Here is a 23,534-nt window from a genome sequence, read left to right as displayed (position 1 = left end):
TGAATTGAATTAAATTTGTATTTGCGAGGAAGACAAATATTAAAACTTCTTAGAATTAACGAGTTAGGAATGTATGCTGCAATTACTAGATAGCCTGTAAAAGAATAGAAACTATATATATGTAAACTCCAGAGGTAAAAAATTAATTAGAAAAAATTAGTCAAAGAGCAGGAAGAAGCAGAAAAAGCAACATAGAGCATATATGACAAATAGCACAGAATGATATGGCAGCTGTAGATCAAAATAAATGTTAGTGAGCTAGATGCTTTGGTTAAGAGAATTCCTAAATTGATTTTAAAAAGGGAAAAATGCTATTTATAAAAGATACATCTAAAGTTAAGGATTTAGAAAGTTTGAAAAAAATGTGAGAAAAGACATATCAGACAAATACTAACCAAAAGAAAGCTAATAAAGCTATTAATATCAGACAAAATAGATGCTATAGTAGCATCATTACTAGATGTCAAAAGAATGACATCAATCAGAGAAAAGTCTCAGTACAGGAAAATAAAGCAATTTTATGTTTGTGTTTATCTAAATATTTGAAGCAAAAATTAACAAAACTTTAAGAAGCAATATACCATTCCATCAACAAAGTAGATTTTAATATATTTCAGTAATTAGAATAAACAAGGGGAAAAAAACCACAAGAATTAAAGGATGGAATAATGTATTTAACTAACAGACATATACAGAACATTGCACCCGACAGCTGCAGAATTCAAGCCAAACATGGAAAAGTTATCAAACTTGATAATTTACTGGCATGTAAAAAAAAATTTAAATTTTGAAAAAGCTTTGAAATACCACGGAATAAATTGTTGAACCACAGTGCAATCAAGCTAACAAGCAATAACAAAAAGATAACTAAAAAAGAAAAATCTAAAACATATATGCTTGGAAATTTAGAAACATTTCTGAATGATCTGTGGGTTAAGGAAGGAATCATAAGGGAAATAAGGAAATATTTAGAGCTGAATGATAACAGAGATAGGGTATATTAAAACGTGTAGGTACACTGAAAACTATAAATTGTCATTGAAAAAAATTAAAGATCTGGATAAGCAGAAAGACATCCTGTGTTCATGGACTAGAAGACAGTATTGTTAAGATGGCACTACTCCCCAAATAGATCTACAGATTCACCACAATCTCTGTCAGAATTCTAATTGTGTGTATGTGGTTTTTTTTTTTTTTTTTGGCAGAAAATGATAAGCTGATTCTAAAATTCATATGAAAATGCAAAGGACTCAGAATAGCCAAAACAATATTGAAAATGAACAAAGTTAGAGGATTAATACTTCCCAAATTTTAAACTTAGTAAGAGCTACAGTAATCAAGAGAGCGTGGTATAGCATTACGCTAGATAAATCAATGAACTCGAGAGCCCAAAAAATAAACCTTTAAATTTGCATTTAGTTGATTTTTGACAAGGGTGCCAAGACACATCAGTAGGGAAAAAATAGTCTTTTTAATAAATGCTGCAGGGACAATTGGATGTCCACATGCAAAAGAATGAAGTTGGATCCCTACTTAACACCATACACAAAAATTAACTCAAAATGAACCACAGACCTAAATGTAAGAGCTAAAACTACAAAACTCTTAAATTAAAAATAGGCGTAAATACTCATTATCATGGATTAGGCAATTGTTTTTTAAATATGCCATCAAAAGCGCAGGTAATAAGATAAAAAAATAAGTAAACGGGACTTCCTCCAAATTAAAAATTTTGTGCTTCAAAAACACTTTCAAGAAAGCAAGAACAATAGAATGGGAAGACATATTTGAATCATTTATCTAGTATCCAGAATATATAAAGAATGCTTACAACTCAATAATAGAAAGGCAAATAATCCAGTGACAAAATAGACAAACGATTTGAATAGACATTTCTCCAGTGAAGATATACAAGTAGACTAAAAATACATGGAAAGATGCTGACAGCATTAGCCATCAGGGAAATGCAAATCAAAACTACAGTGAGATACCAATTCATACCCACTAGGATGGCTATATCAAAAGGACAGAATAAGTGTTGCAAAGACATGGAGAAATTGGAATCCTCATATTTTGCTCATGGGAATATAAAATTTTTAGCTACTATGGAAAAGTTTGCTAGTTTCTCAAAATGTTAAACATACCATTACCATATGACCCAGCAGATCTACTCTGACAGAAATGAAAACAACCACACAAAAACTTGTACACAAATGTTCATTGTGGCATTATTCATAAAGACAAAAAGTAGAAACAACCCAAGTCCATCAACTGATGAATGGATAAACAAAATGTGGTGAAGCCATAGAATAGAATATTTTCCAATCATAATACAAAATGACGTTCTGGATGAGCCTTGAAAGAAGCCATTTACAAAAGGTCACGTGTTTGATTCTCTTTACATGAAAGATCCAGAATAGGCAACAGACAGAAAACGTTGCCTGTGTGCGGGGGGAGGCGGGAATGGACAGCGACTGCGAATGAGCACCGTTTTTCTTTTGGATTGATAAAAATGTTCGGGAGTTAAGTAGTGGTAATAGCTGTACAACTTTATGACTATCTTAAAAACCACTGAGTTGTAATGAGGAGAAAAACATCAGAGCTAAAAATACCTAGAGGAAAATGAATAATAACCTTTAAATCGAGTTTGGAAAAGAAGTTAGATAAGAATATCAAAATAAACCCAAAGAAATGAAAAAATAAAGGTAATAAAGATGAGAAGAAATAGAAAATATAGAAAATGTTCTGGCATGTATTATGTTTTCATAATTATTTGTTGAGAATGAAAATTCGATTATGAAAATAAAACTGTATACATTTACATATTGTTGGCCAAATAATGATTTCACCAATCCCTAACAAATAAAATCTGTTAAATAATGGTACTATCATTGTTGTCTTAAAGGTGAGGAAATACAGTGATGTTCTAATGACTTCCAAATCTGCATACCCTAGAACTCCGGAACTCCAGACTAATAATTGGTTACCTCCTGGACATCCTCAAATAGAAGTCTTTGAGACACTTAAAATTTAGCCAATTCAACCCCCAGTTCACTATTTCTTGCTCCTAAATTGCTCCTCCTGCAGTGTTTACCTTCTTAATGACAAAACTTGTCACTCTGCTTCTTAAAGCCAGAAACCAAGGAATCCTTGAAGTTCCTTTTCCTCTCCCCACATCTGTCCAGTGGGTCACTAGAATGGTCCTTAATATACTTAACAAAAGCCTTTGACTTAACCCTTAAAGTTTTTCATTCCACTCTTGATTTTGCTTCCTATATTCTAAGACACTAGCTTCTGAATTTCAGAATGTTAAACTCATTTCCTGACTTGCACTTGCTTCCCCTTTCAGCATCTTGTTAGACGTTCTTTATCAGCTATGTAGTATTTGTCATTAAAAAGTCTCAAATCTCTGCGGTGTTAATTATGGGCTGTATTTATTCTTTATAGAGTTACTTAGCTTTTAAAGACTTTCCTGGAGAGGACAGTGGCCAACCCAAAGGTAGTGTGATGCTTTTAACTGCTTATGTCACACTGATATGATAACATCAGCTGAAAGGAATATTAGAAATGACGTGATAAATAATAGTTTGTTAATGTACTGTTTTTCATATTTAATGGCATGTTTATAATAGCAGTTCTTAGACTTTTGCTATCAGAACTTCTTTATACTCTTAAAAATCATTGCAGACCCTGAAGAACTTTTGCTTATGTGGTTATTAGTATTAATATTTATTATATTAGAAATTAGAACTGTGTCTATGGCCATCCCACCCCTGAACAAGCCCGATCCCTTCTGATCTTGGAAACTAAGCAGAGTCGAGCCTAGTTAGTACTTGGATGGAGACCACCTAGGAAGACCAGGTGCTGTAGGTGTAAAAAATTTTTAAAAAGTAATAATAAGAGATGGTAGGCTGATAAGGGCCTTGTAATCTGTGAGGTCAACGAAGGGTTGCCTTGCCTAAAAAAAAAAAAAAATTAGAACGGAGAAATCATTAAGATATTTATGAAAAATATTAAACCTATTAGGTGTTAACATGTGTAACATTTTTTAAACTGTTGTTTTCCAAAAAGTAGTAAGAGTGGCATTGTTTTACATTTGTTTTGCAAAGCTCTCCATTGTTTAATAGAAGATAGCTGGATCCTTTTATCTGCTTCTGCATTGTCAGTATATCACATATCATGTGGCCTCTGGAAAACTTTACTGCATATTGTGAGAAAATGAGAGAGAAAAGGCAGATAACTCAGTAGTTTCTTATGAAGATAGTTTTGATCTTGCAGATCCCTAAAAAGGGTTTGAGGACTTTCAAGAATCTCCAGACCAGATTTTGAGAATTCCCTAGGATATGTTATTTTTTTTGTATCTGATGTCTTCTAAAAAAATGCTTGATTTCCCCCCCCACTTCAAAACTAAAACTAACACATGTTTATTGTTTAAAAAAGATTACAGAGAGATTCATAATGAGGGAAAAGGAAGCCACCCTTAATTCTTAAGAATTTCTTGTTTGATTTTCCCAGATTTGTGTGTTTTTATTGTGTATACTTTTATAAGTGGGAGAAGAATGAAAGTTAAAAATCATTTATGTCTTGACTGAAAAGAGGTCAAGAACTGTCGTAGAACAGTGAACAGTAGAACCAGAGTCAAGAGATGTAGGAATTAGTGTGTTTTCCCAGCAGTTAGTGGCTAAACGCAAGATGGAGATGGTAGAATGTCGTGACTAAAAATGTTTGTTTTTGGTGTGGGACTAGAAGGGTTTTCTGGAAATAGATTCTTTTAAATTGTAATTATTGTTAGCACTAGAACTACCACTCAGATGGTTAGAATTCTGTGGGACTCAAAACAATGGATTTATTTTTATACCTGTTTAGCATAACAGTGTTGTACATTGTGGTTATCGTCTAGGTATTTCGTACCTTCTAAGTTTATATAAGTGAACAGGCAGTCCTAGAGAAAAAAACTGAATATTTATGAGAAGAGGAATTTAATTCAAATTTTGAAAAATCGTGCTTATAGCTTGGCGTTAAGACTCGCATATGTAATAAATTTTTTCAGGTAACAGCAGCTTATGAAAATAGTCATCAGTGTGTTTCTTTGGCAAGGAGATAAAAATAGCATCTGCCCAATGTACAAATTTACCTTTATCCTTTGGAATACATTTTCTGGTGGATAGTACATTTATTTGTAGATGCCTATAGTCATACATTCATTAACAAGGTCAGGGCTTATGCTCTGCCAGGCTCTATCCTGGGTTTTCAGACTAGTCCTCAAAAAAATACTTAACACATAAAATAGGTTCCAGACTAGTAGCTCCCCTTTTTATTTCTAGTTTTTAGTTCTATATTATTGATTTTTTAAAAACTTGCAACAGCGGTTGAAAGAGTGGACCCTGGAGCCAGGCAACCTTGTTCAAATACTGATTATACTACCTGCCAAGCGTACGACAGAAAAGCTGTAAAACCTACTAGTATCTGTTTCATCATCTGTCAAATGGAGAAAATAATAGTACTTAACTCATTGGGTTGTTGTGAAGATTAAATGCTTTTAAAAAAAATTTAGTGCCTAACTTAAAATTAAGCATTTTAAAGTGTATAGTTCAGCGGTACTTAGAACATTCACAGTGTTGTGTAACCACTGCCTCTGTCTCATTCCGACACATTTTGAATGGATAACAAAATGTAGTAGATACACACAGTGGAATAATACTCAGCTGTGTAAAGGAATGAAGAACTGACACATGCTATGAAGTCGATAAATCTTGAAAACAGTATGCTAAGTGAAAGAAGCCAGACACATTGCATGATTGTTTTTATGTGAAATGCCCCGGATAGATGCAGCCACAGGGACAGAGCAGATGAGTGGCTGTGCGGGCTGAGTACAGGGGCATGGGGTATGGGGCATGGGGCCTGCTTGACAGCTCCAGAGGTTTCCTTTGAGCTAACGAAAATATTTTGGAACATGGTAGATAGAGGTGGTGGTTGCAAAACGTGAATGTACTGAATCCCACCCAATGGCACACTTTAAAGTTGTCAATTTCATGTTATGCGAATTATACTTCAATTAAAAATAGTAATAATAAAGCCCCTCGATCACTTAGACTGGCAAAAAATTCTCCAGCAACCAAAGCTGAAAAGTCTGCTTAACCCTGTGGGTTTCCTTTACTTTCCTGTGAACTCAGCTAAGCATTTAAAAGGTGTTTGTTATACTTTATTTTTGTATTTTTTTTATCTTTTAACAGTCGTATGTATTTTATAGCACATTGTCTAGCCACCACATTATTAGAAATGAGAGCCCCATTTCACCCTTAAATTTTTAACTCTCGTATTTAAACTTAGGTTTTATAACAAAGCCTAGAATCAATTTTTGTGTGTGTATCTTTTCCTTAAATAGAACAAAAACAGTAAGCTTTTCGTTTCTTCTTCACTTCACACCACTGCTCCTCACACCGCTCCCCCTGGCAGGGACTGTGATGAAAAGGTGGCGTGGGCTAGCAGTTAGCTTTCTGGGCATGTAGTTCCCTTTGCTGAACAAGTCTTCTGCTCACCTTAGGCAAGACCAGGTTCCCAACATCAGTTACTGCCTAGAACTGAGATGGCCTGGCTGCGGTCCTCACAGTACCCACCTCAGCCAGAAAGTCACCATAGAGCAACCTTGTGCTTCTCAATGCTTTCCCCCACCATGTGTAGTATTCCTGTTGCATTAGTTTTCTCTTGCTGCTGTAACAAATTACTACAGATTGAGTGGCTTAAAACAGTGCAAATTTAATACCTGTAGATCTGTAGAAGTCTGGTGCAGGTCTCAGCCAAAACCAAGGTATCAGCAGGGCTGTGTTCCTTTCTGCAGGCTCTAGGACAGAATCTATTTCCTTGGTTTCTCCGGCTTCTAGAAGCTGCTCACATCCCCCTCCCCTTTGTCCATCTCAGAGCCAGCGATGATGAGGGATTCAGTCCTCACATTGCCTCTCTCTCATCTTCCCTTCTACCTCTCTCTCCTACTTCTAAAGGCCCTTGTGATTACATTAGGCCTACTCAGATCATCTAGGATTATCTTTTTTTTTTAAATTTTCAATTACAGTTGACTTAATAATCTCTTTATTTTAAGGAACTTGCCAAGTAATTTAACACGATCACAAGTACCAGGGATTAGGACATGGACAGCTTTCAGGGGGCCATTTTTCTGCCTGTCACACCTATCTTCTGTGTGTTGTGGTCTGTGATTTCTTGTTTCAAAATAGCCTCCCTCTGCTGTCTTTTTAATGTCTGATCCACCAATCAGACCCCTCTTTGTTTTTCTATATAACACTTTTTATGTAAATCTTTTCTGTCATTCATGATTGGAATGGAGAGGAGGCAATGGCGGGTTCTCAGTTTATCATCTTGATCCAGTCTTTCCAGTACTAATAAGTTTGAAAAAGTCTTATTTCGTTTTCTTGGTTTGAATTTTTTATGCTAATCCTTGAGGAAGTAATGGACCATTGATGTTTTGGGACTGACTGTTCCGTTTGTCTTGGTAGCAGTTGCACATCACTTTAAGGATTCAAGGTAGGTAGGCAGGGGCTTCTGAGTTTAAGCAGAACCTTCAGGTGTCTGCTTAAAGCTTGCAGGGAAGAGGGATGCACATGGGCCAGTCGTTTGAAAAAGCGGCTTCCAGGCAGAACTTTTCTGTCTGGAGAATCCCTGTCTATGCAATACCCAACAGAGACACATAGTATCATGCAATAGGAAATAAATGCCACAGGGTCAATAACCTTAATCAGCGTTTCCAGCTTTCCAGCCCTCAGTTGTCTTGGAAATTGCCTTTAAGATGAGCAAGGGTGCCAAAAGCATAGATTCATAGATAGTAAACCTTTGCAGGTCCAGTGTTTCTTGAGACAGTAAATATTCCCTAGTCCTTACTAGAAAAGAACATTGATGTTGGAGTTATCAAAAAGCATAAATAACTGAAAGTAGAGTGAACTTAACAAACATTCATTAGAATCTGTTATATACTAAGAGAATGAATTCTTACTGTCTGGTGGAAGAGTTAGATTTCACTGTCACTTTCACGGTCGTGTAAGTGCTGGAAGAGACATAGACAAGTGCTCTGGGAACATGGAGGAATGAACCACCTGATGGGTAGGGGGTGGTAACATTTAATATTAACAGGACATGACAATTCAGTGTTCTCCCTGTCAAGCGGGCTGACCTGCTTACGTAGGTAAGAGACCTAGCAAATTTTTATTCTTATCTATAAAGTTGGTCCAGTTTCCAGTTGTTATCGTGATTAAAATATTATATGTAACTATTATTAGATGAGTAGCCTAAAAGTTAATCTTATGCCTGAGAATATACCCTTCCAGTGGGCCTGCGTCTGGATTGAGAACCATAAACCCAATTAGAGATTGCATGAGTATAATTTCATCCCTTACTATATGCTTGTTTTCATCTGTCATAGGGTCTTATAAATGGAAAGACTAGCTGTTGGCTTCTTTTTTTCCTGGATAATTTTTGTCATTGCATTACTTTGGAGGAATTGTTTATAGAATTTTTAGTACAGAGATCATCTCTACTTTATTTAAAACACAGCAAACAAAACTATTATAAGGGACAATATGATTTTTGCACTTCTTTTACTTTGTGGTGAATCTATTGATTAAGTATAGAGAATAGAATTATGTATCTGATGACTGGATATTTTGGTTTCAGAGCATAGGAGCAGCAACTGACTTTCGAAAGGTTAAAAATTCTTTTACCTCCCATCTTTGATGTGTGTCCTAGGTTGCTTACACTTAAGATTGTCACCTCCAGGGAGCTACTACATTTCTTTTTCAATATCAGACCAATATTTCTTCTCGAAAATTTAATGCTTTTGTTTAAGTACATAACTATAAAAGTTTGAACAGTAATAATCCCAACAGGTTAAATTATTGTGTGTATTTGTTCACTGAAAATATGATTTGACCTATTGTTAATAGTGAACTTTTGTTCATTTAAAAATTGTGGCTCATTATCTTGTGATACTGTCATGGTTAAAGTCTCTTTCAACTTTTCAGGGAAGCGTGACAGCAATGACACTGTTTTATCCCTTGGATACAGCTCGACTTCGACTTCAAGGTGAGTATCTTTTATAGTCATAATATTCCTGTTCATTTGGTACATGAAGCAAACATATTTCTCTGGTACTAAATTAATATAAGAATATTATTTTGTTGGAGATCTATTGTTCCTTTTCACTGACTTTAAATACTCGTCAGCATTGTTGTTTCCTAATTAACAGAGCCACATTCATGGATGAGTCATAGTCTGAGCCATTTTCTAATCTGAGGTGACCTGATGGGCTTGCATTAATAATTCTGAATCACTGCAATTCTTTCCAAAAAAATAAAATGGCTTTTTAAAGACACAGTGTGCAGAGTTTTTTCTGGGAGTATATTTTCTCAAAAGAGAAGAGTGAATAGGGAACAAGTAGAACCAGATACCCACTGTCGCTGACAACCAGGCGTGTAGTCCTAGTTTTTGCCTCTTTTGCTTTATAGGACTAGGCAACTCTGTAACTCCTGCTTGTTTTCCTCAGTATTTTTTTTGACTTGAAATAATAAACCTATGCCAGAACTTAAATGAAGAGATTAGAGTAAGATGAGCTTTGAAGAAACTAATTCCTATGTAAAAACCTTTCATTAATTACCATTTTTAATTAATTTTAGAGGTCTTTGGATAGGTAATAATTTCTTATTACTCAAAACCCAAAATATATAAAAAGATAAACAATGCAGTGGAAAATCTCACTCTAGTCTACCCCTTTCCTTCTTTTCTCTCCCCTGCAGATACTATCTTGTTAGTTTCTCAAATAGCCTTGCAGAGTTTCTCTATGGAGTGACAAGCAAATAAGACCATATATTCTTTTCTCTCTTACTTATACAAAAAGCATACTTTTTACACTATTCTATACATTGTATTTTTCAGTTAACAGCATATTTTGGATGCCTTCCAAGTCAATGCTTTTTCATCCTTTCTTCTAGCTGTAGTGTTCCACGGTGCGGATCCATAATAATCATAGATTCCCCTATTGTAGATTCTTGGGTTGTTTCTTCTGTAGAATAGACTCGTTTATATACCACTTTGTTTCTGTAAGTTCTGTGGGACAGAAAGATCAAAGGGTCAGTGTGTTTGTAATTTTGATAGTTATTGCCGGGTTTCTTTCTCTGTATTTTTTTTCTTTGCCATGCTCTGTATTTGCCATCTTATGAACCATACAAGTTACCAATTTTAACCATTGAAAAATCAGTTCGTTTCCATGTTTTTATGCTTTTCAATATATTCTTCAAATATAGGTATGAAATTCGAAGTTAATTGAGGTGAGTTTTGTTTTCAGTGAGAATGCCAAGAAAAGCAGAGTTTTCATCCTGTGGCAACCTTTTATTTTTTAGATTAGTAAACAGATCACAATGCTAAAATTTGGAAACCTGAGTTTTAACCCTGGCTCTACTGCCAGCTGCATGTGTCCTTCATAGCTTTTGTGTCTGCAGCCTTTGAAACCAAAAACGAAAACAAAAAGCCTATGACTATAAGGAACAAATTTGTTCTCTCACATCTTTTACTTTGGAAATTGGGTATTGAATTAAAATGCTTATTGGTTTATGAATAATAGATACTCTTTCATCTTGTAGTTGATGAGAAAAGAAAGTCCAAAACCACACACATGGTGCTCCTGGAGATCATTAAAGAAGAAGGGCTGTGAGTACTACCTCGTTTATCTTTGTCAGATGGAGCAGGTCGTTGGGAGGCTCGTCGGCCCATGCTCCTTCCTGTCCATTCTCAGAGCCTGATAGTGTTATGAATTTATACTTGCTGGACTTGTGAGTGCATAGTTATTACCATTTCATTAAAGTTCTTTGGTTGGCCATTTTCGATTCTTGATTGAAGAGTCTTCCATGAAACCAGTGCTTTGTTTTATGTCCAGTAAACCGAAGAAGGTAATAGGCATTCATTCCTACCAGTGCAATCAGACAGATTACGTATTTCTTTTATTTTTAATTTATTATTTGGAAATAATTTCAAATTTACAGAAAGTTGCAGAACTGAACATAGTGCAAAGAATACCAGTATGTGCTTTACCCAGATTCATCTATTAACATTTTTACATTTCTTTTGCCATTTGTGCTCATGCGCTCTCCTTTCCCTTTCTGTCTTTATCACACACGCCACACACACAACATACACGTACCTTTTCAGAATTACTGGAGAATAAGTTTCATACCATACATCAAACTCCTTCACTTTCACGACACTGACATTATTAAAAAAAAAAATGCTTTTCATTTTAAGTTTGCCTCACATTGCTTTATGATTAGGTCGAGGCTCTGCATTCTGTACCAGAATGATGCATAGGTGATACTGTGTCCTCAGGGTGTCACATCTGGTGTTACATGTTGTCCACCTGTCCTTCATTGATTAATTATGACGTCTTATATGTGAGTTAGCCACCAAATAATTTTATTTTTCCTCTGATGCAGCTTAAGCAGTCTGTGAGGAGATAATTTATTTAATATCAGTATAGGCAAAAATTTCTATTTTACCAGTGATTATTACTGTTACAGTCCCAGGTTTTGCCTGTGGGAGCCTCTTCCATCTTGTTCCTATGCCCTAATACCATGCCCCCATCACTTTTTTTTTTTTTTTTGGCCTTCTTTTTCTATATTTACTTCATTTTAAATGTTCTTGCCCTGTAGTAAAATGTAAATGGTGCTGTATTAATTAACAGCCATGAGGAAGTTGTCTGTAGTTTTACATAATAATTTACTAAAGGAAATTGAAGGGGAAAAGCAGTAAATCAGCCATTAAATGTGTCATTTCACTGGTATCATTAGTGTTAGAAAAGATTTCATGGTTTGGGCATCCTTCATAATAGAACGTAGGATCTGTGTGCAGTTTGGACTACATTATAGTGTAGGAGTGAGCTTTAAGAATATGTAAATGATCGGCCTGTCCTGTGACTTTGCCTGTTTCTAGTGGCTTTTGTCCAACATCTTTACTTTGCTTATTGTGTTTTTCCCTAGCCTGGCTCCATATCGAGGGTGGTTTCCAGTTATCTCCAGTCTCTGCTGCTCCAATTTTGTCTATTTCTACACTTTCAATAGCCTTAAAGCCATCTGGGTCAAAGGTCAACATTCTACTACTGGAAAAGATCTGGTAGTTGGATTTGTTGCAGGTAACCAAGTTTTCTCAGTATAAAATGTTTTTATATTTTAACATTTATCTGGTGGTCCATATATCCTCAAATAGGCTGTTTTAGCACAAAGTTATGCTACAAAAAATGTATTTTCTAACTTACCTGTCTGTGTGTACAAGCACGTGTGTGTGTTAAAAGTACATAACATAAAATTTGCCGTCTTAATTTTTTTGTCATTTCATTTTATTATTTTATTTTTAAAAATTTTTTATTTTTATTTATTTAAATTTTTTTTTATTACGGAGACATTGGTTAACAAAATCCAGTAAGTTTTAGGTGTGCAATTTAGCAATAAGCCATATATATATATATATATGTTGCATGCGTGTGTTCACTGCCCATAGTTAGATTTCTTTCTGTCACCACATACTTAACCACTTTTACCCCATCTACCTTTCCCTTCTCCCTCATCCTCTGGTAGCTACTAGTCTGTTGTCCATGTCCATGCGTCTGTTTGTTTGTCCTATTGGTTTGTTGCTTTTAGGTTTATATCCCACATATAAGTGATATCATGTGGTTTTCCACTTTTTCTGTTTGACTTATTTCGCTTAGCATGATTAAAAAAAAAAAGATAAGAGTCCACCTTCATCCGTTTGTATCCTTTAGTATAAGGATATCCAATTTTCCTAACACCATTCATTGATGAGGTTGTACTTTTCTCACTGAGTGGTCTCAGCACCCTTGTCGACCATATACGCACAGATATATTTCTAAACTGACTTGGCTTATTTTTATCTTTTAATCCAGAAAGGAAGATCAGTTATCTCTATTTAGCAGCCTATACCCAAAATTTACAGAAGTTAAGTTCTTGTCCAAAAAATTAAGATTACAACACCTCTGCTTATTTTCCATGTTTTTTTTTTTTTTTTTTTTCACATGAGCTGTTTAACACCAACAGGACTGGCTACATAATTTGTAGCACCCAGCACAAAATGAAGATGTAGGACTTTTTATTTACAATTTATTAAGCATTTCAGCATGATTGACACCACAGCATTAAACCAAGCACAAGACAGGTCTCACACCCTTGAAGCCCACCCTGAGTATGAAAGCATTTAGTCAAATGTGACAGATATGTTTAGTGCACAGCCCAGTGTAATTCATATCATAATAGTTGTTAACACTTTAAGGGTTTGTAGCGGGAAGTGAGGTCACTTTTGGCTGGGGCATAGGTGCTTACAGAAAGCAGTGGCTCTTGCTCGGAGCCCTGGTAGGATTAGTTACACTTAAATGTGAGTGGTGACAGTTGCCCAATGAAGGGAATGGTGGGGAATTGGGAAAATACAGGACCGTATTTAGAACAGTGAGTTCTCTAATTTGGTTAATGGGTAAAGTGAGTGTAGCAGTAAGCTTGGGGAAATGAGTAGGAGCCATATTTTAGGAGGCTTTGGATCATCGTCATCTAAGAAATCAGAAGCGCTAGGTAGCTATTAACCTGATAATTGTGAGTATTTAGTTACCGTCTGTCTCTACTTAGGGAAATATGTGAACTCCATATATATATATGGTATATCAAAGATATATATAAGATGCAGAGAAAGCATCATATATTATAAGATATATTACAATTGTATCTATTTATAAATGATATGTATTAATTATAAGGTAATGCATAAATGATACCTGCTCTTATGAAGTATATATATATATACATGTCCCCTCTACTTGCTATATTCCCAGTGAGAACAATTACTAGCGTGTAGTAGGTGCTCAATAGATATTTTCTGAATTAACAAAATGTTTGTTGGATTAGTCAGGGTTTTATTAAAGAGGTAGAAAGAATAAAGTAGAAAGAAAGTAGATCTATTTTCTTTGTTTTTTGTGTTTATCCATTTCAGTCTGTAACTAAATTGTTTGAATGTTGCACAGTTCGTGTTAGTATTTTATAGATAACTTTTATTAATTTTAATTTTTTTAAATTAAGTTTATTGGGATAACATTGGTTAATACAATTATATAATTTTTAGGTGCACGTTATCATTTGACATCTGTATATTCTCTTGTGTGTTTACCACCCAAAGTCTAATTTCCTTCAGCTACCATATATTTAATCCCCTTTACCCACTTCACCCTCCCCCTATCCCCTTATATTTGACCCCTGTTACCCTGTCTACTGCCTCCCTCCTCTCCCACCTCACTGGTAATCAGTAGTCTATAGTCCTCTGGTAACCACTAGTCTATAGTCCATGTCCGTGAGTCTCTGTTTGTCCTGCTCATTTGTTGCTTTTAGGTTTATATCCCTCATAAAAGCGATATGTGATTTTTCTACTTTTTCAGTTTGGCTTATTTCACTTACCATGATTATCTCGAGGTCCATCCATGTTGTCGCAAATGGTAGTATTTCATCTCTTATGGCTAAGTAATATTCCATTGTATATATGTACCACAGCTTCTTTAGCCAATCTTCTATCGTAGGATACTTCGGTTGCTTCCATGTTCTTGGCCACTGTGAATAATGCTGCTATGAACATTGGTATGCAAATATCTTTTCAGATATGGGTTTTCAATTCTTTGGGGTAAATACCCAGCAGAGGGATTGCTAGATCACATGGTAGATCAATTTCTAGTTTTTTGAGGAACCTCCATACTGTTTTCCATGGTGGCTGTACCAATTTGCAGTCCCACCAGCAGTGTATGAGGGTTCCTTTTTCTTTGCCTCCTCTCCAACATTTGTTATTACTTGTCCTGTTGATTATAACTATTCTAACAGGTGTGAGATGATATCTCATTGTGCTTTTGGTTTGCATTTCCTTAATAGCTAGCGATGTTGAGCATTTTTTCATATATTTGTATGTCCTCTAGGGAAAAGTGTCTGTTCAGGTCCTCTGCCCATTTTTTGATTAGATCATTTGTTTTTTTGTTGTTATTGAGTTGTACGAGTTCTTTGTATGTTTTGGATCTTAGGCACTTATTGGAGGTGTTGCTTGCAAATATATTTTCCTATTCAGATGGTTCTGTCTTTACCTTGTTGATGATTTCTTTTGCTGAGCAGAATCTTTTTAGTTTGATGTAGTCCCATTCATTTATGTTAGCTTTTACTTCCCTTGCTTTTGAGGTCAAATTCATAAAATCCTCTTTAAGTCCACGGTCCTTGAGTTTAGTTCCTATGTTTTCTTCTATGCGTTTTAATGTTTCAGGTCTTATATTTAGGTCCTTAATCCATTTTGAGTAAATTTTGGTGTGTGGCGATAGGCAACAGTCTAGTTTCATTCTTTTGCAGGTGGCTTTCCAGCTTTCCCAGCACCATTTATTGAAGAGACTTTCCTTTCTCCACTGTATGTTTTTGGCTTTTTTTTGTCAAAAATTATTTGCTTGTTTAATATGGGTTTCCTTCTGGACTCTCGATTCTGTTTCAGTGATCCATGTGTCTGTTTTGCTGCCAATAGCATGCCATTTTGATTACTGTCACTTTGTAGTATAATTTGAAGTCAGGCAGAGTGATTCTTCCAACCTTGTTTTTTCTCAGGATGGCTTTGACAATTTGGGGTCTTTTGTGCTTCCATACAAATCTGATGATTTTTTTGTTCCATTTCTTTAAAATATGTCTATGAGATTTCGATGGGGATGCCACTAAATCTGTATAATGCTTTAGGTAATGTGGTAATTTTAACTATGTTGATTCTTCCAATCCAAGAACACGGAATATCTTTCCATTTCTTTTAATAGGGTCTTATAGTTTTCATTATATAGGTCCTTCACTTGTTTTGTTAAATTTATTCCTAGGTATTTTTTTCTTTTTGTTGCAATTGCAAAATGAATCATTTTTTTCCACTTATTTTTCTGACACTTCATTATTAGAGTATAGGAATGCTACGGATTTTTGAATGTTGATTTTGTATCCAGATACTTTACTGTATTTACTTATCATTTCTAGTAGTGTTCTTTTAGAGTCTTTAGGGTTTTCTATATAGAGAATCATGTCATCTGCAAATAGCGACAGTTTGATTTCTTTGTTTCCTATTTGGGTCCTTTATATATCTTTCTCTTGCCTGATTGCACTCGCTAGGACCTCCAATGTTATATTGAATAACAATGGCAAGAGTGGACAGCCTTGCCTTATTCTTGATGTTAGAGGGAAGGTTTTAGTTTTTCACCATTAAATATAAGGTTGGCTGAGGGTTTGTCATATGTGGCCTTTATTGTGTTAAGGTACTTTCCTTCTATACCCATTTTGTTAAGTGCTTTGATCATAAATGGATGCTGTATCTTGTTGAAGGCTTTTTCTGCATCTATTGATATGATCATATTCTTATTTTTTAATTTGTTAATGTAGTGTATCACATTAATTGATTTGTGTATGTTGAACCATTTCTATGCCTCTGGGATGAAGCCCACTTGATTGTGGTATATAATCTTTTTAATATATTGCTGTATTCGGTTTGCTAGTATCTTATTTAGGATTTTTTGCATCTGTGTTCATGAGAAATATTGGTCTGTACTTTTCTTTTTTTGTGTTATCTTTACCAGGTTTTTGTATCAGAGTAATATTGGCCTCATAGAATGTGTGAGGAAGTATTGCCTCATCTTCGATTTTTTCTTTGAATGTTTGGAAGAATTTACTGGCGAAGCCATCTGATCCTGGACTTTTACTTTTTGGTAGGCTTTTGATGATTGTTTCAATTTGGATACGGCTGATCAGTCTATTTAGATTTTCCAGTTCTTGATTCAGTCTAGGAAGATTATATTTTGTTTGTTTGTTTTCAATTTCATTGATTTCTGCTCTAATTTTGATTATTTCTTTCCTGCTGACTTTAGGCTTCATTCGTTCTTCCTTTTCTGTTTTTTTTTAAGATGAAGCACTAGGTTGCTCCTGTGACTCATTCTTGTTTTTGGAGATAGGCCTGTAATGATATGAACTTTCCTCTTATGACTGCTTTTTTTGTGTCCCAAAAGTTTCGATATATTGTACTATCATTATCATTCGTTTCTATGTATCTCCTGGTCTCTCTTTTTATTTCTTCTCTGACCCAGTTATTCTTCAGTAGCCTGTTGTTTAATCTCCATGTATCTGTGGTTCTTCCTGTTTTCTTTCTGCAGTTGATCTCTAGTTTCAAAGCATTATCATCAGAGAATATGGTTGGTATGATTTCAACCCTCTTATATTTGTCGAGGCTATCTCTGTTTCCCAATATATGGTCAATCCTTGAGAATGTTCCGTGTGCACTAGAGAAGAATGTATAAGTAGTTGTTTTGGGATGAAAGGCTCTGTAAATGTCAATTATTTCAAGTTGGTCTAATGTGTCATTTAAGGATGTTATTTATTGATTTTCTGTTTGGACTATCTGTCTATATCCAACAGCCAGGTATTTAGGTCTCCTACTACAATAGTGTTTTGGTTTGTTTCTCTTTTTAGTTCTGTTTGTAATTTCTTTACATATTTCAGGACTCCCTGATTGAAAGCATAGATATTAATAAGTGTTATGTCTTCTTGGTGCGTGATTCTCTTAATCATTATGAAGTGTCCCTCAGTATCTTTCTTTACCTTTTTTATTTCGAAGTTTATTTCATCTGATATTAGTACCTCTACTCCTGCTTTTCTCTGAATGCCATTTGCTTGAAATATCATTTTCCACCCTTTCACTTTGAGTCTGATTTGTCTTTGGAGCTGAGATATGTCTCCTGGAGACAGCATCTGGTTGGGTTTTGTTTTTCGATCCATTCTGCAACTCTGCACCTTTTTATTGATGCATTCAGTGCACTTATATTTAGGGTGATTATTGAAATATGAGGTCTTCTTATAGCTATTTTATCTTTTGTGTTCTGGTAGCTCAGTGTTTCCAATGCTTCCTTGTTCTTGTGTTTCTGTTTTCTTTATTTTGGTTGGCTTTTGTGGGTTTTCCCTCTGGCCCTTCTTGTCTTATGTTATTTACTTCAGTTCTGAATCTTTGGCATGTGGTTATCATTATGAATATGTAAAGGATAGTTATATGTGTGTGTGTGTGTGTTATATATATATAATAATATATATATAACTGTCGTTCATTTTCTTCTGCACGCGCCTTATCTCCATTCCCTTTTGCGAATTTGGATCTTTGAATCCTCCCTTTTCAGTCATTGTTATCTCAGTTTGTCCCTATGTATGCTGAATGTTCATTACTATCTTTTTATAACAATTCTCTTCTTATTATTTAAGCTTATAATGCCCTCTCTTAGTAAGGGTTGTACTCCTCTACTTCTATTTGCCTGATAGTCACTTTATTCGAATCATGTATTTTTTTTTTGTCATTTTGTTTTAGGTGAACTGACCCCTTTCAATATGTCCTGTATTGTAGGCCTCGTAGTGGAGAATTCCCTCAATTTTTGTATGTCTGAAAAAGTCTCAATTTCTCCTTCATATCTAAAGGAGAGCTTAGCTGGATACATTATTCCAGGCTGGTAATTCCTTTCACTTAATAGTTTAAATATTTGATTCCATGTTTTTCTGGCTTGTTAGGTTTGCACCGAGAAGTCCGAGGATAATCTAATCGGTTTTCCTTTATAAGTTACCATTTTTTTCTCCATGGCTGCCTTGAGAATTCTGTCTTTGTTGTTAATTTTTGATAATTTTAATACAATGTGTCTTGGTGAAGGCCTTTTTGGGTTGAGATAATTGGGCATTCTGTTGACTTCTTGAATTCCAGGCTCCAGCTCATTCCTTAAATTTGGGAAATTCTCGTCAACTATTTGTCTGAAAATGTTTTTTAATCCCTGTTCCTTTTCCTTGCCTTCGATAATGCCCATTATTCTTATGCTTCCTCTACTGATGGTATCAGCTAGTTCTTGAATTTCTCTTTCACTATTTTTCATTCTTTGGTTTTTCTCTTCTTCCTTCTGATTTATTTCTAGATTTCTGTCTTCGATATCACTACTCGTTTCCTCCATTTGGTCGACTCAGTTTCCCAGGCTTGCTATTTCATTTTTCAACTCTTGCAGTGTTCTTTTTTTTCTGTCTCCAGAAGATCTATTCTGTTCTTTTTGAGGGTTTCAGTCTCCTTGCTCTGCTCATCTATTTGTTTTTTCAGTTTCTAAAATTGTTCACATGTCGTTTCAGATATCGCTGAGTTTTTTCCAAAGTACCATCCTGAGTTCTCTGTCATTTAAGTTGCATAGTTCTATGTCTTTAAGCTTATTTTCTGGAGATTTTTCTCTTTCTTTCTGAGATGCATTGTCACCTTGGTTGTTCGTGGTGTTTAATGGACTATTTCTCCACATGGGTATAAATGGAAATGTATCTGCTTTTTTCCCAGAAAGATTTATTGTATAAAAGTGCAAAGTAGGCACTTTTATTTTGGTTTTCAGTAGATGGTGTCTAAGCCTCTTGAATCCCTGCTTTATATAAAGCCTTAAAAATGTCTTTTTATTTTCTGGTAAATATTTAATCACACTCACTACTCTCAGTTTCAGTCCCTTTCAGTGTTAGCAACAATTTTAGTAGCATTTGCTCAGATTTTCCTGGGGGGGGGGGGTCTGCAGTGTTCTGTCTCGGAGGGTATGTGGGCAGAGGCCCTCTCGGTTGGGGTTTTGGGGCTGCAGTTCAGCCTCGGTTTTGCAACTGTGATTGGTAAAAATCAGCTGTTATTTCTCGGCTGGCCACTTCTCTGCTTTCTGCCCTGATGACTGGGCCCTGCAGCCAGCCGGCCATGGGGAGCTCACAACTCTCCCAGGCAGGGCTGTTCAGGGAATTCGCGGCCAGAATTTGCCACTCCTTCCCCCCTCCCCCTCCTCCTGCATATAATTGACATATAGCATTGGTTTCAGGTGTAAGTCATCAAGAGTTGATACATATATGTAGTGCAAAATGATCACCACAATAAGTCTAGTTAACATCTGTCACAACACATAATTATAAAATTTTTTCCTTGTGGTAAGAACTTTTAAATCTGCTCTTAGTAACTTTCATATGTACAATGTAGTATTATTAACTATAGTCATTGTGCTGTACATTACATCCCCATGACTTATTTATTTTACAACTGAAAATTTGTACCTTTGACCACCTTCACTCCCACCAGACCTGTTTTACATGAAGTATAACATATAGGATTTCATTATCTAAGAAAATAAATGAATAGTTGTAGGTAGGTAACTCAGGATAGAAATCTTGGAGTCATCATAGAGGCTGCTCTCAGCCTCCATGGCCACTTGGTCATAAAGAACCATCAGTCTATCTCCTGAATCTCTAATTTATTTCCTCTTCTCCATATTCACAGCCCTTTCCCCAAATCAAGGGCCATCATCTCTCATCTAGACCACTGCTCAATTCTGATCTCCTTGTCTCTGAGGTCTTCTTCACTATCCCTCACGAACTTCATATTGTCCTGCCCAAGTAGTCTTTCTAACTGTCAGAACCCAAAGAACTCAAGTTTGAGATTTGTTCACTTGAAAAAAAATATCAGAATAGATCCAAGGTTATCCTGTACAGAGGGAACCTTCTTTTTTGCATAATTGCAGCACATGACAGTCTAGTATGATTTTCTTTTTCTTTTTAATTGCCTAGAACTATTTATGTGCTGTATATAACATGTCATTATGCCTCGTTATTCTCACTGCGCTCTCTGATTGTTTTCTAACTCTTACACAGTTCATGATTACAGTGGATTCCCCTATTCCTAACACAGCTACATGGATACAGTAGGACAGTTAGTTTTAAAAAGTCAGTTGAGTTGGGGAATATTACACATAACCTGCATACTTTGAGTATTTTAACTTAAGATGTATGAATATGTACCGTTTCAATTTTTTGATGTATGGCCAAGGCATATCAGTTCACTGATGGAGTTTTGTGCCTTTTGTTTGTTTTTTTGTTTGTTTTTACATAGCCCATACCTATAATTCTTTGCCTACAGTAACAGGTTTGAGAAAAGACATAATTCACTCCTGGTAAGCATAAAGCTCAGTTGGGACTGAAGTAGATGAACACGAGCTTAGTAGAAAGTAATCTAGTGGCCACAGGTTTTCAGTGTGCTGTGGGCATCTGCCAGTATGTTTTATAAAGGCAAAGTGGAACACAGATTTAACTGGCGGGTCCATTATGTGGAGCAGGTTAAAAGAGATCCCAGTGTAGTGATATTCCAGTTCCTTACATTCTAAAGTGTTATCGCGCGTGTACGAGAAAAGGGTGGAATTACAGTTGACATGTAGGGAGAGCCGATGGGTCTCTTTCCATTGTGATCATTGTCTGCTACCTGTCTTGTTAAAGAGATGGTTGAGAACTGCTCTTCTGAAACCCACATATGATGTGTTATTCCCAGCTTAAAACCTCTCGGTGTCTGTCGCTTGCATACAGGATAGGGTAATGGCGCTCTCAACATATAATGCCCCATATCCCCCTACACAGGATGAGAGCTTAACATACAAGATGCACTGTAATATCCCTCTATTTTTATCTTTACTGTTCCCATCTTCCCATGCCAAACTGTGATTCCTTGAATATATCAAGCCATTTAGTAACTCCATTCCTCTGTAGCTGCTGATGTATGTCTGATACAGTCTTGCTGCTTTATTCATCTTATTAACTCCTTTTTATCCTTTTATTCTCAGCTCAAGCTACCTCCTCTTCAGGAAGCCTTTTCTGTTTCCCATCTACCAGCTCCGGGTTTCATTCTGGGTTAGGTGCCCATCCCGTGTGTTCCAGCATAGTGTATGCCTCGGCCTTAGTGCTTACTCTACTGTGTAATAAGAGTCTGTGTGTTTGTCTTTATCTTTTACTAGACAGTGAACCACTTAAAGACAAAGATTACATTCTTGTTCTCTCAGCATCCCCAGTGTTTTAACATGGTACCTGCTACATAGAAGGTGCTGATTAAATGTTGAATGAATAAATTAAATTTAAAGGACTGCTCCTTCTCTCATCTCCCTTGTACTAAGTGGCAGCTCTAGTCTTCTAGTTGCTCTACCAAAACTCTTGATTTATTTTCTGTCTCCCCACCTGCAATCTATGAGCAGATTCTATTGCCTCTTTCTTATGGTCTCCAGAATTTAACCACTTGCCTGCTCTACCACATGAGTCCAAACCACCATCAAATCTTGCCTGGATTATCTTCAGCCTTCTAACTGATGTCATGCTTCCTCCTTTGATCTTCTTCAATCTGTCTTCACAGCAGCCAGTGTGATGTTAAAACATAAGTGAGATCATATTATTTCTCTGTTCAAAGTCCTCCTGTTGCTTCCCATCTCAGAGTAAAAGTCAGAGCCCTTACCTTGTCCTACAAAGCCCTTCTGTCCTGGCCCTCCTGTCCTTCTCTCCACTCACATTGCTGCTGCCACCCTGGCCTCTCCTCCTCCCTGAACACTGCTGACATCTTCTGCCTCAGGGCCCCTGTGCTTGCTGCTTTCTTTGACTGGTAACTGCATGGCTCACTCCTTCACTCCTTTAAGATCTTTCTTTTAAATGGCCACAACATCTAAAATAGGCATTTCTATCCCCAATATGCTATCTTCCTTCTCTGCTTAAATTTTCTTCTTAATCCTATCTTGTAACATACTACATATTTTACTTATTTTTCTAGTCTTATACCATTAGAATGTCAGCTTCGTGAGAACAGGGATTTTCATATTTATTTGGTGCTGTATTGTCAGCACCTAGGACAGGGCTTATCACATACTAGAAACAATATATATTTGATGAGCAGACCATGGATGAATGAATGACTTGTGGAAGAGGGATTATACTTGTTCCATATTACCCAATGGAATTGGGCCAGGACCACAATACATTGATTTATCCTAAAGTACACATGAAGTCATTTTAGAATGGCTAATTTACCTCACTTTAAAGAAAAAAAAAAAAAAAACACTAGTAATGTCATTTATGTTTCCATTTGCTTTAAGAAGGTAGATTTAATGTCAGTAAAAGTTAAATTTCTAATAGCTGTTGGAAAAAAAATAGGCCATTGTGGTAAGAGTGAATTTCTGTCTTTTGAAACTTTGGAAAATATAGTGAAGAATGACTTGGTGATTGAATTAGAACTGTGGTTCTCAACTGAGGCTGATTTGACTCACTGGGAACATATGGCACATGTCTGGAGACATTTTTGGTTGTCACAGCTGGGCGTTGCCACTGGCATCTAGTGGGTAAAGACCAGGGATACTGCTAAACATCCTACACAGACACCCCCGCACACATACACAGAGAATTATCCAGCCCAAAATGTCAGTAGTGTCACAGTTAAGACTTTAGTCAAGTGAATTTTAAAGTTGAGATATAATTACAAAATTTCATAATCGAGATTCTCTGATATAGTTCCTCTCTTTTTCTGAAGGTAGGGAATTCCTTGAAAATTACTTTTGTGAGTTTTAAGCTTCTTCTCCTAACATGTTTTTGTATCTTGATACCTATGCATTCGATAATGAT

The 23,534-nt window shown here is 35.9% G+C and overlaps 1 protein-coding gene across 2 annotated transcripts in view; it reads left to right on the top strand.

The window, feature by feature from the left end:
• Positions 1–23,534, top strand: part of SLC25A17 (solute carrier family 25 member 17) — a 42,956-nt gene that overhangs the window by 7,360 nt on the left and 12,062 nt on the right. For both annotated transcript variants that reach the window (XM_016162651.2, XM_036237564.1), the window contains exons 2-4: positions 9,027–9,087; positions 10,641–10,707; positions 12,030–12,181. In XM_016162651.2, coding sequence (XP_016018137.1) covers positions 9,027–9,087; positions 10,641–10,707; positions 12,030–12,181 — 280 coding nt within the window. The remainder of the gene's footprint in view (positions 1–9,026; positions 9,088–10,640; positions 10,708–12,029; positions 12,182–23,534) is intronic.

This window comes from Rousettus aegyptiacus, unplaced genomic scaffold, assembly GCF_014176215.1.
Source record: "Rousettus aegyptiacus isolate mRouAeg1 unplaced genomic scaffold, mRouAeg1.p scaffold_m13_p_2, whole genome shotgun sequence".
Taxonomy (NCBI): domain Eukaryota; kingdom Metazoa; phylum Chordata; class Mammalia; order Chiroptera; family Pteropodidae; genus Rousettus; species Rousettus aegyptiacus.
The sequence above is the reverse complement of the archived record's forward strand: the minus strand, read 5'-3'. Positions and strand labels throughout refer to the sequence as shown.